Source organism: Cyprinodon variegatus, unplaced genomic scaffold, assembly GCF_000732505.1.
Source record: "Cyprinodon variegatus isolate N-32 unplaced genomic scaffold, C_variegatus-1.0 Scaffold199, whole genome shotgun sequence".
Lineage (NCBI taxonomy): Eukaryota > Metazoa > Chordata > Actinopteri > Cyprinodontiformes > Cyprinodontidae > Cyprinodon > Cyprinodon variegatus.
This window is the reverse complement of record NW_015150652.1, coordinates 961,350-976,427: the sequence shown is the minus strand read 5'-3', so window position 1 is coordinate 976,427 and position 15,078 is coordinate 961,350. Positions and strand designations below refer to the sequence as shown.

Here is a 15,078-nt window from a genome sequence, read left to right as displayed (position 1 = left end):
TAGGAACGCTTCATCTCTTAACTTAAAAAACATAATATATATGACTCTGCAAGCGACCCGCATTAAAATCGCCTCGGCTCTGATCGGCATGCAGTGGAAACACCAGACTCAGGTTGACTAGCTAAACTATGTGGTGACTTAGAGCGCAACATACATCATCAAAGCATTGCGCTGTTTTTTGTTCAAAACCAAGCCTAAACAACTTGCGTTCGAGAAACATGGCACAGTACTGGCAAGATACAGATACAAGATACAGAGCTCCTTATGTTCCACGGAGATGAGCAGATTTGTCACCATCTACTATATAAAGAAGACTCGTCAACATCAGCAGTGTTCACCCAGTTTGATACCGTCATCAGACACGCAGTGGTGAGGGACAGTGCCCACGCAGCTTGCCAGTAGGGGGTTAGACCCGGCTTCTCGGTCAAATGGAAAAAAAGCCAAAAGTCGATTGTTAGCAGTTTTGAAAAACCCGGGTTTTCAATGTGAAAGCGGCTTTAGTGAGCAAGCGTCTATACCAAAACGCAGGGACTCAGATGCAGCAGCTGCAGCCTGTCTGCAGTCACAGAACCGAGCGAATCTCCTCTCTTTCCTTTTTGTAAATGAGTCAACCATGCTCAAAGCTTCCACTGATCGTTCCTGAAATAAAAATCTGAATTTAGCAATTTGTTTTTCTTTAAAACTGCTCCAATGAAATTGAATAGTGTCATAGGCTATATTCACACTGCAGCCTGAAGTGACCCAAATCCGATTTTTTTGGCTCATATGCGACCTGAATCTGATCTTTTCATGGCTGTCTGAACAACGCAGATTTTTTCCAATGTGACCCAGGCCACTTGGCTATGTGATCCTGAATCCGATATGAATCTGATCTTTTCAAATGCGACCTGTGTCTGAACTGCCAGGTCACATTCATCCGACCTGAACGCCATTTATATCCAACAAAGGTCGCTATTCTGGGTCTTGCTAAGAAGAAGCGGCAAGAAAAACAACACGATGATGCCGATAGCACTATTTATGTTTAACCCTTTTGAAAAGATTGTGTGTTTATGGTTGGGAAAGATTGCTAGATGTGCTCCGGCACTACCATCCATGTTCACTTCCGTAAACACAGAGCACGCTGGTCTGTGACGTCATTGCATCCTCTACTGCGCATGCGGGACACTTGCGTTGTGTGACTGCAGTTCACATAGGAGATCACATACAATTTGCATATATTTGGAAATGTGAACGCCAACGCAAAAAAATCGGATTTCACAAAAAAAATTGGAATTGAGCATCAAGGCCTTAGTGTGGTTTCTGTGACTCTAGGGGACATGCCCACAGCGTCTCAGGGCAGAGAAAAGTAATGTTTTTTTTATTACTTTTTAAACCAAATTTTATATGCTTAGCTGTGTTTTCAGACATTCAAATTTTGATGGCTGATTAATAAAACATATTTCTGTGTTGCGATAAAGTGAGGACACTTATTCATACTTTGCACATTCTTTAACCACTGAGAGTGAAGCTAGCTGCAGGGGCGTATGGTGTATTTACTTTCACTGGAAAATTACATGTTTGGACCAGAACCATTCATAAAACTCACACTTTTGCGACACTTTTAGCAGAGTGGCACCATGGATGGCACTTACTTTATTTGGTTGGGCAATTATCACCCCAGTTTACCCTCTGGCTCCTCCACTTGGTAGGGTTAGAGTTATGCTATGATCTTTTATCATTCTAATGTACTTCTGCTCGAGCAGAGCGGGATTGTTTGATTAAGCTTCTTGGTAAGAACCCTGTTGTTGCCAACAGAGCAGTGACAGGACATGTGCACTTAATTATTGGAGCACTTACAGCCCAATGTGAGCATGATTATGTTGACTTAACATGATGCCAGCCAAGTGAGAGCCCACCTAAATTCTGAGGATCTTATTAAACAAGCCAAGCCATGGATCAGCTGCCACTGTTGGTTCTACACTCTTCTGTTTCAACACCACTGACCAGTCAACCAACACCATTCCACCATTTACTCGTAGCTTTGAGTCCTTCTTTTCACATGTAAGATTTTTGCTACTCCCTGTGGTAACTGTCTAGTTTCTACTGATATATGATGTGACAGTGAAGTCTAAGTCCCGCTTAAAGTGGTCTCAAGAATACCAGTAATAGGTTTATTATTGTGATGTTGTAGAACCTTTAGTTACCCTTCCTTCTGAAAATGTGTCCTAATAAAAGGTGAGAAGTATGTAAAATAAACAGCATTCAAAAATGTGTTTACATAATTTAATGTAAATATAATTAGCTAATTTGCACTATTTTTCCTTTAAGGGCCTCCTGTAGACTTCCAGCCTGGTGCTCCCACAGGTCTAGGCCTGGAGCCCAAACGGCCTCCTCCACCTCGGCCCAACGCCCCTCCAGCCAGACCAGCTCCGCCTCAACGCCCTCCACCACCTTCAGGTAGCATTCTTTAAGCCTCTTTCATAGTAAAATGATAAGAAGCATTATTGCTTTTGTCAAGTTAGAAGCAATAAAACATGATCCCACTGTGGAGATGTTGATAAACCACTTTGAATATTTGCATTGTACTGAGATGGTAACTTTTCATTTTTATCCCTATGCTTTGCTAAACGTCTGAAGCTGGCATGAGCCCTCAGCCAGTTAGAAAGGACTCTGGAGGTAAAGTTAAAGATCCGGAATGATATGTCTAATTGCTTTGTGGTTGAATTTCTGTAGATTTAAATAGTCTAAAATCGAAAAATAATAATAATTATTGTAATTCATGTTTTTGCAAGTCCTGAAAAATTTCCTGCATGGAGAAGATATTCTTAAATGTGATTTAATTTAGTTTTACATTACAGTAGATGAATTTAAGACCTGGGCTTTTGGGTTTAGGTGAAAAATGTGACTAGTCTTTATTTTTGTCTATGAACATTTGCATTTTGTTGCAATTTGTTTTAAAGAAAAACAATTTTTTTCCCTCTACAAGACAGTGGCATTTATCCAAACCCACTGCATGGTAGGAGGGGCAGTGAAGGCATTTGTCCAAATCCACTGCTTGGTAGGAGGAGCAGTGAAGGCATTTGTCCAAACCCACTGCTTGGTAGGAGGGGCAGTGAAGGCGTTTGTCCAAATCCTCTGCTTTGTAGGAGGGGCAGTGAAGGCGTTCGTCCAAACCTACTGCTTGGTAGAAGGGGCAGTGAAGGTAACAAACCAAGAATTTTGAGGTTGTTGCCTCAGTTTTAGATGTAGTCATCAATGTCATTGAGGTTGTTTTGACATTGATGGTGTTGAACTGTGGGTAATTTTAGTCTTGTTTGTAGATGTAACTGAGATGTGTTTAGTTGTCTGATGCTAAATGCAGGGTAACCCTGAAATGTTAATAACCCCCCCCCAAAAAAAACACAACCAATGGAAGAGGCTTATGCGTCCTTAACTTGGAGCATTCTTCTCTGCTTTTTATTGCAACATCAGATTAAGTGTCCGATCCGTACCTTTTAGTAGGGCTACAGTCAAGATTGTACGGTACAGATGCATCTGAATTAATGACAACATTGTAAAGAAAAGTTTGTTTGTTCGTTTGTCGTGTCCTGCTTCATCCTCGATGGGGTCGTAGGTGCAGCAGTCTCAGCAGAGACTCCCAGCCTTCCCTGTCAACAGACACCTCCTCAAGCTCCTCTTGGAGAAGCCTGAGGTGCGCCAAGGCCTGCAGAGAGACATAGTCTTTCCAACATGTCCTGGGTCATCCCCTGGGCCTCCCCCCGCTGGGGCGTGCCTGGAAAACCTCCCAAGGGAGATGTCCGAGCCACCTCAGCTGACTTCTCTGGATGTGGAGGTGAAGTGGCTGAACTCTGAGCCCCTCCCAAATTACCGAGCTCCTCACCCTATTTCTAAGGGAGTGTCCAGCCACCTTGCGGAGAAAAGTAATTTCAGCCACTTGTTTCCGGGATTTCTCTCTTTCGGTCATGATCAAGATTTCACGAGTACAGTTGAGTGTTGGACTTAGACTGACCCGTAAATCAAGAGCTTTGCTTTTTCATTCAGCTCTCTCTATACGACAGCAGACCAGTGCAGTGGGTCCACCGATCCATCTATCTATCTCATTTTCCATTCTCACCTCACTTGTGAACAGGACTCCAATATACTTGAACTTCTCCACTTGAGGCAGGTAGTCTCCTCCAAACTGAAGGAGACAGGCCACCCTTTTCTTGTTGAGAACCATCACCTCAGATTTGGCGGAGCTTATTCTCATCCTGGCCGCTTCACACTTGGTTGCAAACTGCCGGCTGTAGGTCTTGAAAAGAGGGGTCAGGCCAACACACGTCATCTGTAGAGATCCTGGACCACACCCCCTCAGGTCCTTGGCTGCACCTAGAAATCCTGTCCATAAAGGTGATGAACAGGACCTGTGACAGAGAACAGCCCTGTCAGAGTCCAACTTGCACCTGGAACAGTTCCTACTTAATGCCAGTAATGCACACTGAATTCCTGCTCCACTTAGAGATTGGATGGCCTCTAGTAAAGGGTCCCAGACTCAGTACTCATAAAACACTCCCCACAGGGCACCAAGAGGGACACGGGTGAGTGCCTTCTCCAGGTCCACAACACATGTTGATCAGTTGGACAAACGCCCATGAACCCTCGAGCACCCTGCGATGGCTGAAAGCTGGTCCACTGCCAAGACAAAAACCACACTGCTCCTCCTGAAGCAAATGTTCAACAATCTGCCAGTTTCTCCTCTCTAGGACCCTGGCATAGGCATTTCCAGGGAGGCTGAGAAGTGGGATCCCTCTATTGTTGGAACACAGCCTTGTTGTATTAGCCACAAAACATCCAGAGCTCTAAGGTACTCGGGCCTCGTCCACCCCTGAGACCTTGTCACTGTGGAGTTTTTTGACCACCTTGGTGACTTCAGCCTGGGTGATGATTGAATTTGATCACAAGGACCCATCTCTTGACACAGAAATCGTGTCAGATCCTCAAAGTATTCGTTCCACCGTCCAACGATGTCCTCTTTCAAGGTCAGCAGCTCCCCACTCTCACTGAAAACAGTGTTGGCAAAGCACTGCTTTCCCCTTTTCGCTGGACAGCTTGCCAGGAATGCTTTGAGACCAACTGATAAGCTTTTCTCTAAACTCCTGCTAGGCCCAAATTTTTGCCCCCACAGTGGCACATTGGCCTCAGAATATCTGTTTTCTGCCTCAGGAATCCCATAAGCCAGCCAGGCTCTATTGGACTCTTTCTTCAGTTTGAGGGCATCCCTTATTGCCGGTGTCCATCACAGGGTTCGGGGTTTGCTGTAGACCTTACAGGTACTGCAGACCTTAAGGCCACAGATACAGGTGTAAACAATGGAGACAGAGAACATGGGCTACTCAGACTCCATGTCTCCAGCCTCTCCCTGGCATCTCGGAGAAGTTCTCCTGGAGGAGGGAGCTGCACATATACCTGACTGAGGGCTCCACCAAACATTCCCAGCAGACTCTCACTACTCAGTTGGGCCTGCGGAGTCTGTCTAGCTACCTCCTCTTCCAGCGTGTCTAGCTCACCACAAGGTGGGGATTGGGGGACAGCTCTACCCCTCTATTCAACTGAGTGTCCAAGACATACGACCAAAGGTCAGATGATACGACTACCACGTCAATCGCTGTCCTCTGTTCTGGGGTGACCTGGTTATAATGTTTTTTTAAAAAGAAAAAAAAAAATAAGTAGTTGATTTTGCATGGCTTACTATTTCAGTGCAGCACACCGATCAGCCTGTAGCTCTTCAAGAAACTCTGGTTGCTTTAATAGCAGCCTTTGGCTCATCTTTATCTTCACCTATGGTTTCTGTCATCTTCATTTTACAAAAGCTTTGTTTGATGTTGATGGTGATGACTGAAAGTTGGAAAATCCTCCCCATAGAGCGAGATTAATTGCTTGTATCTCCTAAAGCTTCACTGCTTTGCCGCCATATTGCCACCACAAACTTCGCTTAGTTCTTCTAGTAACCTGTCTTTCCCCTTTGGACCGCCTGTATCTGGTGGTTAGTAAGCCACTCTGTGTGTAATAGTGATCTGCTTTGGTTTCCTTTCTGCTGCAAAGGACCAAAAAGCCCCGCTCTTCCTCGGCAAGATGCTCCTGCAGGTGAGTGCCAGCATGTATTACAGCATTATTAGCATACATGCTTTTTACGAGGATGTTTGTCTTGATTCCATGACAGTCTGTCTTCATGTGACATTTATATGCACTGGTGATAATGTGGTGAGGTTATACCTCTCACTCCTTACCATCATCATGTTTTGTGTGCTTGTGTTCCCACACACAATGTTCTTGTCCTTAGGTGAAGGATAAAGTGTGGTTGTGCAGCCTATCAGCGACTTTGCCTTTCTGCACCTGAGCTGTTTCTATGGTGTTTCTGGTTAGCTGATTCCCTCTCAGATAGCGAGGGGCTGTGCGGATGGCAGGGTTAGCTTACCATTGGTGACAGTATATAGTTGGATAACACTAGAGAGGACATTCAAGTGGTGTGGGAAAACGTTTGAAGGCTCTAAGAGTGAAAGGTGAGAAGAATCCTTTATGTTTGGTGAGAAGTCGATTTACTAAACAAGACTGGCTTCTCTTCCAGACCTGGAGCTCTGGAAAGGTGTCTTTGGTAGTTATGTCAGCCAATAAAACCATCTGTGTTGAATGAAATACTTGAAATTTCAATTTAATTTTGTCTTTATTTTATTTTCTTATTAAAGAAAATAAATGTTTTCCTAAAGCGCTTCCACATATCAAACCTCAGTAATACGGCTTTAAGGTATTTAACTATTATGGTTTTGGTTTGTGTGTTTTCTCCTCAGGTCGAGGCCAAGCAGGAGCTCCGGCCCCTGGAGGGGCTCCCAGACCAGTAAGTCACCAGCCACATTTTATAGCCAAAATATTCTCTGTGTCAATGCTTTATGTATAATAATTTCCAACAGTTATTTATTTATTTTTTTTGCTTGTTTTATTTTTGTCAATTCAAACATTCCGGTGTTTCAAATTTTGTATTTATAAATTGTATATCTTGAGTATCAGTTTTTCCCTTTGAATTTCCTCAACAAAGACTTAAAGCAACATTTCGTAGATGACTAACTTGTTAAAAACACAATTTAGTTTTTAGTCGGGTAACCATTGGATTGTACATTACCGTTTTTTGTATATCTTAACTTTTTAAAATGAAAGTGTATCTTTGGTTTTATGACCAAAAAAATCTATCCTTTCCTGCTTTTCTTGACATCCTGCACTCAGAAAACGAACTCTACCCACTCCCACACCTCTTCCAATAATATATAAACCAGGATTTAAGTAACTTGTCCTTATTTCAAATAGTGCAACTTTCAGATTACATTATTTTATAGAATTTAAGCTACATACATCAGAAGAAAGACTGTACCACTGACCCAACTGGAAAAAGCCCCCAAAGACCCACCTGAAAAAGCAGGTGTTGTTTTCTTATAGTCTTTAATGTATGTTTTTTTTTTTTTTTTGATTGGCTTAAGGTTCTGTCTACCTCCAACAATAAAGAAGTTGTGTTACTGTTTGCCTTTGAATAAAATTTTAGTGTTATTTAAAAAAAAAACATAAACCATCTAACTGCCTTATGAAGTAATTTTTTTTTTTCTTCTACACATTGAATTTTGATCGTCCAGAATATTCCTCCTCGAGCTGGAGTGATCAGTATGCCCCCTCAGTCTCGGCCACAGCCTCCCTCTCATCCAGGTGCTCCAAGGCCCATTCCAGATGTGCATCCCGGAGCCCCTCGGCCTATCGCAGACACCCACCCTGGAGCCCCACGGCCTGTGCCCAGTGCACAAGTTAAACCACCTGATCTTCCGTTGGGTAAACAAACATATTATCTTTGAGCAGAGTTTCCAGGAAAGACAACAGCTTGTTATTCAAAGGGAACATTTCCAAATATTGATAACATCAATATATGCATTAAAAACCCTCATTATTATGGGTTTTAAACGTAAAATTTTACATTTTACGATGTTCTTTAGTCACTGAATCATATGATTCTGCTGTAAGACTAGCAGACAAAATAGAGGGAAGATCATCAAAGAAAGACTTCTTCCACACAGATAGAGGTTAATAATCNGAATGATGCGCATTCCATAACTAGATATGGTGACTTAATATCACAATGTTGTTGTTTTGTTTTTTTTTATCACTGCCTCTAACCTTATCAGGCTGCACGTAAAAAAAAAAAGAAAAAGTCTAGAGAGCTGTTCTAAACGAAATTTCTTTTTTTTTTTACACTTGTGTATACAAAATGTCAAAATAAATCTGTCTAAGCCTAAGTCTAATTTTCTTTTATATTTGAAAGTGACCTTTAGAGCTGCAGAGTTTAAACACTGGTAAGCCCTGACCATTAAGGTGTTTTAATCCTCATCTCTGTCCCATTTAGGTCCTCCACCATCAGGACCCCCTCCCACAATGAAACCCCAGGCTCAGTCTCCCATGCAGCCTCAGCAAGCTCCCCCGTCGGCTCAGTCACAGCTGCCACCTCCAATGCAGCCAACGCTTCCTGCTCCTATGCAGCCACAACAGGCAGCGCCTCCCACTGCAGCCACTCCACCTGCTGCAGCCACTCCCACCGCTGCTTCTCCTGGGCCGCAGCAGAGCCTGGCGTCCCCTAAACCCCCACCTCGCTCCCGCTCATCTCATGCTCTGCCACCTGAAGCTGCCAAATCTGAGTCTGCCCCAGCTGCACAGGTTGGTGTCCGCTTTGTTTGATTTTACTATGGCAATTTTAGCAACTGAACAAGCTAGAGTTTTATTACTAATGTCTGTTTCATAGATTTATGCCCTGATTTATGGGTTGAATTATATATTTTAGAGGAAAATTGTTTTTCTTCTTCTTTGACTCGCTTTAGATGAGTACAGTTGTGTGTCTTTCTTCCTACTTTTATCTCTCTGATGCATTTGTCTCTTTCTCACAAGCCGGAGAAGCCATCAGGGTGAAAGGTACTTTCTATCAAACCATTTCTTTGTCTCATCCTCCAAAACACAGCAGTCCTCTGCTCTGATGCTATTACTCCTCGTGCATTACATGCAGTAAACCCTCTTCCTTTACTTTTGTCTTATGTTTTCGTTGATTTATTTATTTTAGCAGTCCAAATGCATTATTTAGTTCCAGGTCTTATTGGCCTTATTTTTTTAGGCTCATAAAATGTTTTTTTTTTTATTTCTTTTACTTTTTTTAATGGTAAAATGTATTGCCGCATCCCCTGGTTTGGTCCTTCGTATGATCTCACTTTGCTCCTGAGGGATGGAGTGAGCACATATGAAACAGCTGCATTAATTGTTAAAAAAAAAAAACTATGAAGTTGTTTCAAAATCCATTCATCTGTGTTGAATTTGGACGCTGAATGTTGGTGGTGATACATGTATCAGTTTTTTATTTTTAGTCTGTTCATATTAAAGGTGCCCTGTGAAGGAAATGCTTCCCAAAATAATATAACCTGAATTTTACTTTTCGAATTGAATTTAACATAATTAAATTAGCAGAAAATATTTTATTCCAGAACATTTCAAAGGGTATCTTTAACTTTTTGTCACCATACAGCGCCTTGCAAAATAGTTCTCACCTGTGTAACTTTTTGCTCATTTGATAGATCGACACAAAGTAGAGAATGATTGCGAGTAGAGATCTATTCTAACACTTGGACACGCCTCAGCCTATTAGCTCTGTAGGGTTAATATCTATCTCACCCTGAAAGGTAAAACTCTGACCAGGTCCTATCCCTAAATCCAGGTAAATTAAAGCATCTCTGCATCATGATGCTACCACTCCTATGTTTAAAGGAGCTGTTGGTGTATCCAGGGTAAAATTCCAGACATAGCATTTGCATTGGTGTCCTCTGATGATAGACCAACAGTGGGACTTCATCGAGCGTCTCTTGTATAAACATTAGTGTTCTCACCAGGTAAATCAACCTTACCAATACAGAAAGTGGATAAAATGCTTCAAATAGGTTTGATAGTCAAGCTGAACATTATAACAATTTTTAGTGTTGAGTAGGGTTATTTTAACCTGATCTAATCCTACATAAACCAATCTTGTTTTTTTAAATTCAACTTAAAGATGGTTAACAGAGGCACAGAGTTTCTGAAGCTTTTTACGAATGGAATGCAGGTAGGATCTATTTTAGTGCAACAGGTTCAAAGAAGAAAATCCACGAAATATTACATTTGCATGTCACTTTTTGATTCAGGGTGGATTGTTAGAGGCTTTGCGTATTTGTGACTACTTTGGATTGGGGAAATAGGAGAGCTTCTTTTCTCTCTCTGAGTGTAGAAATGGGCTGCAGCTGCAGCTGCTGCATCTGACTCCCTGATTGGTTGATGCGGCGTGTCGAGCAGCAAAAGTTAAATCTCGAGCATCCATCTCGAGCAGCAGCGCGTCGTGCGCGTCAGATACTTGAACGCTCAGCGGCTCAGATGCACTGCTTCTGCTGCTCAAAACGCGCCACGGGACATTTAGCTGCGCCTTGATGTGCTTCAACCATTGACTTTGCATGTAAACTCGCTGCTTCTGGGGCTCCTGCTGCGTTCAGTGAACGCAGCATAAGTGTTTTAGAAAAGGGGGGGACTCACTCACTGCTTGCTGAAGACAGTAAATTTAAAGCAATCAATGATTTCACCTTTCCACCAAAGTCTAAAACAAGAAATATATAGTTGCTAGATTTGTCACTAGTTGCTGTAAAAAAAAAAAATAAAATAAAAATGTTGCTACATATAGTGAGAATGTTGCTAAGTATGCAACAACATGTTCACCTGCCTTGAACCAATGACAGTCTTAACGACACGGGGTGCATGTCTACACTAAGGTTGGGCGACTAGATGAATCTGTCTACCATTGATGATAGACTCAGCCCTTCAACAATTGTTTTTTTTTAAAAGAGTGATTTTTGTTTCTTTGTTGGACCTACGTGTTAAGACGCAGCCCACGACAAACAAATAAAGGCTCTTGTTAATGGTACACACTAGAGCCGGACCAAATTTTAAAGGCCGATGTTTTTATTCGCTGCTTTGAAAAAAACGATATCTGATGTACTGGCCGATATCGGATATATGTCCACCAAAATATTAATATATATTAAAATATAATCTCTTTTCAAATATAATCTCTTATTTCATTCGTCTGCTCTCCTTAACACACGTTTCCACAAGAACATTTGTTGCCATGTAGCACTAAAGTGTAGTTTAGTGCTATGTTCAGATTGTCCCAACTGAGCTGAGGATCACTACAGCTCCCCCATAGCTACCACAGGCCTCCTGACTGCTATTCTGATTAACAATTTGGGGTAATTTGCAGTTTTCCCATCAGCACGATTGCTATTTCCTCATTAAAAGACCAGTTTTTATTCTGAGATTGAATCCTCTAATTTGGACTTGGTTATAGAAAATTGTCATGGATGTCATTTTGGGTCTCAGCGTAAAGAGAGTGGATTACAAAGTCATGCCGAAGTTTACGGATTTTTATTAATTAAAAACATGGTACATCATATTTTTCAAACTCCCAATTATTCTCTACCTTGTGTTGGTCTGTTCCAACCACATTGAGATAAGTGTTTAGGGTGTATAAGAGCTCCTGCAGAGCACTGTATGGTTCATTAGGTCACATGTTTGTATGTAAACATCTCAGTAATATTACTCTGTTTTGTTTACATCTGTTGTTGCCTCTAATATACATTTTCTCTGCTTTGCTCCTGTTTAGAGCAACGGACTAAACGGATTCCAAAGAGAAGCACAATGGAAGCCCGACCCCTTTGACTCTCTTACATCTGACCTGTTCTCCTCTTCCTCATCCTCCCGGCTCACCACCCAATCCCTTAACAGAGGCTCCTCTCTCTGTGCTCCACCCTCTCTTCCTTCATTCACACATTCCTCCTCCACTCTCCCCTCGTCATTCTCCTCCCAGTCATCCGCTTTATTTGATCTTGAGTCCCTCAATTCATCTTCCTCATCCTCACTCTCCACCCCGTCGCCATTTGCCGCCACGCTCCTCCCGCCGCCTCCTGTCCCATCTCGCAGCCGCTCTCAGGAGATTCTTCGTGCCTCTCCGAACCCCTTCCAGGCTGAGCCGCTGCCGGCCCGGCCCAGCAGCACCAATCCCTTCACGGGCCCCCTGCTGCAGCAGCAGCAGCCTCGTCGTGCTTTGACCCCAGACTTCAGCGTCCAGCATCAAAGCCAAAAATCCGACCTTCAGAGGACTTTGTCTGCTTTCTCTCAGCCGCTCGTCCCCACCCCAGCAGCTGCAACCTCCTCCCAGCTCAGTCGGACCGTGTCTCTCTTTGGACCATCACCCAGTCTCAATCCGACCCAAGCTCCCCTGCTGCCACTGGCTCTCGCTCCGTCTCCCGCCCCCACATTACCGCCAGCATCGGCCTACTCTCTCCCTCCAGCTCTCGCCCCCCGTTCTCAGCCACCTCCTCCTTCAGCAGGAAAACAAACGAAGCAGTGGGTCACATTTGATGAGGATTTGAAATTCCCACCAACAACAAAAACACAACAGAACCCCATATTAGGTCCCAGTCGTCTGCCGACCCTCTCTGTGTTTGACTCTGAGCCTGAGTGGTTGTCCTCCTTACCGCCTCAAATCCCAACCAGAACTGCTACCAATAACCCAAATCCCCTGCAGGGTCCCAACAACAATGGCTTCTTTTCCTAGTTAGTCCGCAGAAACAAACATTAACCACTCATCAGATGTAAGAGGCATATCTATATGTATAGATCTATGATAAATGAGTAAATGTGTTTATGTAAAAAAGACAATATTTAAGAGTTATAGACCCCCCCCCTAAGTGTTTCAGGAGTTTATATCTCTAAACAGTATTGTGATAAATGTTGGCACCCAGCTTTCAAGCTATTGTCATTGAATTTACTAAAACTCACCGTTTTGTTTGGATCTACGGCAGAAAACACGCTCCTGTCTTCAGTATGTTTCATATAAAGTATATCTATATCCACAAGTCATGCGTTTACGCACCTGTGCAATATCAGAGCATACTTGTGGGGCTGTGCTGATGTTTCCTATAAATACGTGTGGCTTTGCAGGTAACTCACCATCATTTGAACTGATCAGAAGAACAGATGATCTCTAGGTTTCACTTTATCGTCTGATTGCAGGATTCTCCTTTTGTTTCCTGTGGAAGAAGCTCAGAACTGAAGGCCATTTTATTTCTGAATGTAATTTCATTTGCACTGGATTTGTGACGTCTGCAGTGTGTGTTTGTTTGTGTGTGTGTGTATAGCACAAGTTGTTTTGCCAGATTAACCAGATTGATCCTCTGTAAAATCACCTCATCCTCTCGATAATAACTGCTTTATTCAGTCATCGTTATTCATCTGTAAGCTGATATTCCTGGTGTTTTGTAGCTCAGCATCCAATCCTATACATAGCAAACCTGTGTATAAATGTATGCTTGATTATACAGAGTACTTGCTGGATGTATGAGTGTGTTTGTGAGGACCAAGTCAGCGGGTTTAGCCCGATAATACGAATATGCACTGAGACTCTGTGTGCGCCCTCCTCTTTTCCTGCATTTTGTTTTTATTTTAATGGTTTATCCAAAGTATCGATCTGTTCTATAAGAAATAATTTTTAAGAAATGCTGCCAGCTGGTGTGTTTAGTTGTACTTCAACGGTTAGCACTTTTTTTTGTTTACTTTATTATCATTTCGAGGAGCCGCTGCTCTCGTTATTGTTACCTTGGTGGGAAGTGATGTGCTGTGTTTGATGTGCATTTCGTCTGTTGGTTTATTTTGTTGATTTGAATGTGAGCGGGAGTGTGTGTACAAAGTTTTAAGAGTAGAAACCATCATATTTCCTGACAGACTCAAAGCTACCTATCTATGCTCCCTGTACGTTTGCTCCTATCAGTCAGCAGCTATTTGTCATTCAATAAAGGGACTTTTAAAGAAAGTCACTTTTGACTTAATCAGACCACATTTCCAGATTTTAGACAGTTATCAAAAAGGGTTTATTCTAGGTATCCAGCAATGAGCAGTCAGTTGTTTTAGCAGTTGCTGATAAACAGGGTTTTGCTAATATTTTAAAATGAATTAATTACAGAGAGAAGGTTTTAAATCACAGGAGTCTCTCCTGTTACCTGCAGTCAGACTTGCTCTCTTCAACCTGAATTAAACATATTCATATTTTGTCTTATAGAAAAGTTTTATTTTCACCTTTAACCTCTTTGTTTCCTTTTTTTAACCCCTCACTTATACTGAAACCAGCTAACATCTCCGATCAGCATCAGTATCCACGCCCTAAAACGTTCTTGTCATTGGCACCTCCTCTTTCCTATCTTCTCCATTCACTGACGGCTACTCGTCAGCGTCCAGTCGGATGGCGGTCCGGCCAATTTTTAGTTTTCTACTTCCAAGCTGCTTTAAGTATTCAAACTTCCACATTTTGACTGTTTCTGCCAATCAGGAGGTTATTTTCTTGTGGAGCCTCAAATATTTATTTAAGCTGCATTCAGTGTTTTGTCCTGATTCACTCATTAGGTACTTGTTACCCAGGCAACCATGATGTAAACTGGGTCAGTAAGAGCAACTATCCATGCTTATACGGCCCATTTTCACTCAGAAATGTCTGGAAATCATTTTGTAAAGGGGGAAAAAAAAAGTTAAATTCCAGATTGTGTCCGTTAGGTATCGCTTTTTTCATGTAAACACGCAAAATTTAAAACACTGCATTTAAAAGTTAAAGGTGGAAGCAAGAGCATCAGGCCGACACGCCGCCTCTGAAATGTATCTGTTGTGTTTTTCCCCCAATGTGTGTATATCAACAGTAGATGACTAGCCAGGCCTTTACATGTCACATTTTTACTTTCAACATTTTTTTTTTTTTTTTTTTTTAGGTAACAAATTATTCCCTTTGTGAGGTGGTTTCCCTTCCTATGGCTATAATCCATAGTAAATAAGAGTCTGTGTTGTGAATCAAACATATTCTGTATGTATTAAAGTGAATTCATGAAGCTGTAATTCATGTTAATATCCGATGTTCCATAGTTTACGTGCAAAGCAGATGACGCATTAATGTATGAGGCAGTTTGTGTTGTGCTTAAATAAATGTACATT

The 15,078-nt window shown here is 42.2% G+C and overlaps 1 protein-coding gene across 10 annotated transcripts in view; it reads left to right on the top strand.

Annotated features, from left to right (window-relative positions):
• The window catches only part of synj1 (synaptojanin 1), a 36,320-nt gene extending 21,242 nt beyond the window's left edge, over positions 1-15,078 (top strand). For 6 of the 10 annotated variants that reach the window (XM_015379779.1, XM_015379780.1, XM_015379775.1 and 3 more), the window contains 7 exons: positions 2,308-2,436; positions 2,617-2,655; positions 6,061-6,102; positions 6,804-6,850; positions 7,635-7,824; positions 8,393-8,700; positions 11,708-15,078. In XM_015379779.1, the coding sequence (XP_015235265.1) occupies positions 2,308-2,436; positions 2,617-2,655; positions 6,061-6,102; positions 6,804-6,850; positions 7,635-7,824; positions 8,393-8,700; positions 11,708-12,661 (1,709 nt within the window). In that variant the 3' untranslated portion in view covers positions 12,662-15,078. Of the gene's footprint in view, positions 1-2,307; positions 2,437-2,616; positions 2,656-6,060; positions 6,103-6,803; positions 6,851-7,634; positions 7,825-8,392; positions 8,701-8,928; positions 8,953-11,707 lie in introns of all 10 variants that reach the window. The other 4 variants (XM_015379781.1, XM_015379778.1, XM_015379782.1 and 1 more) reach the window with 3 other exon arrangements.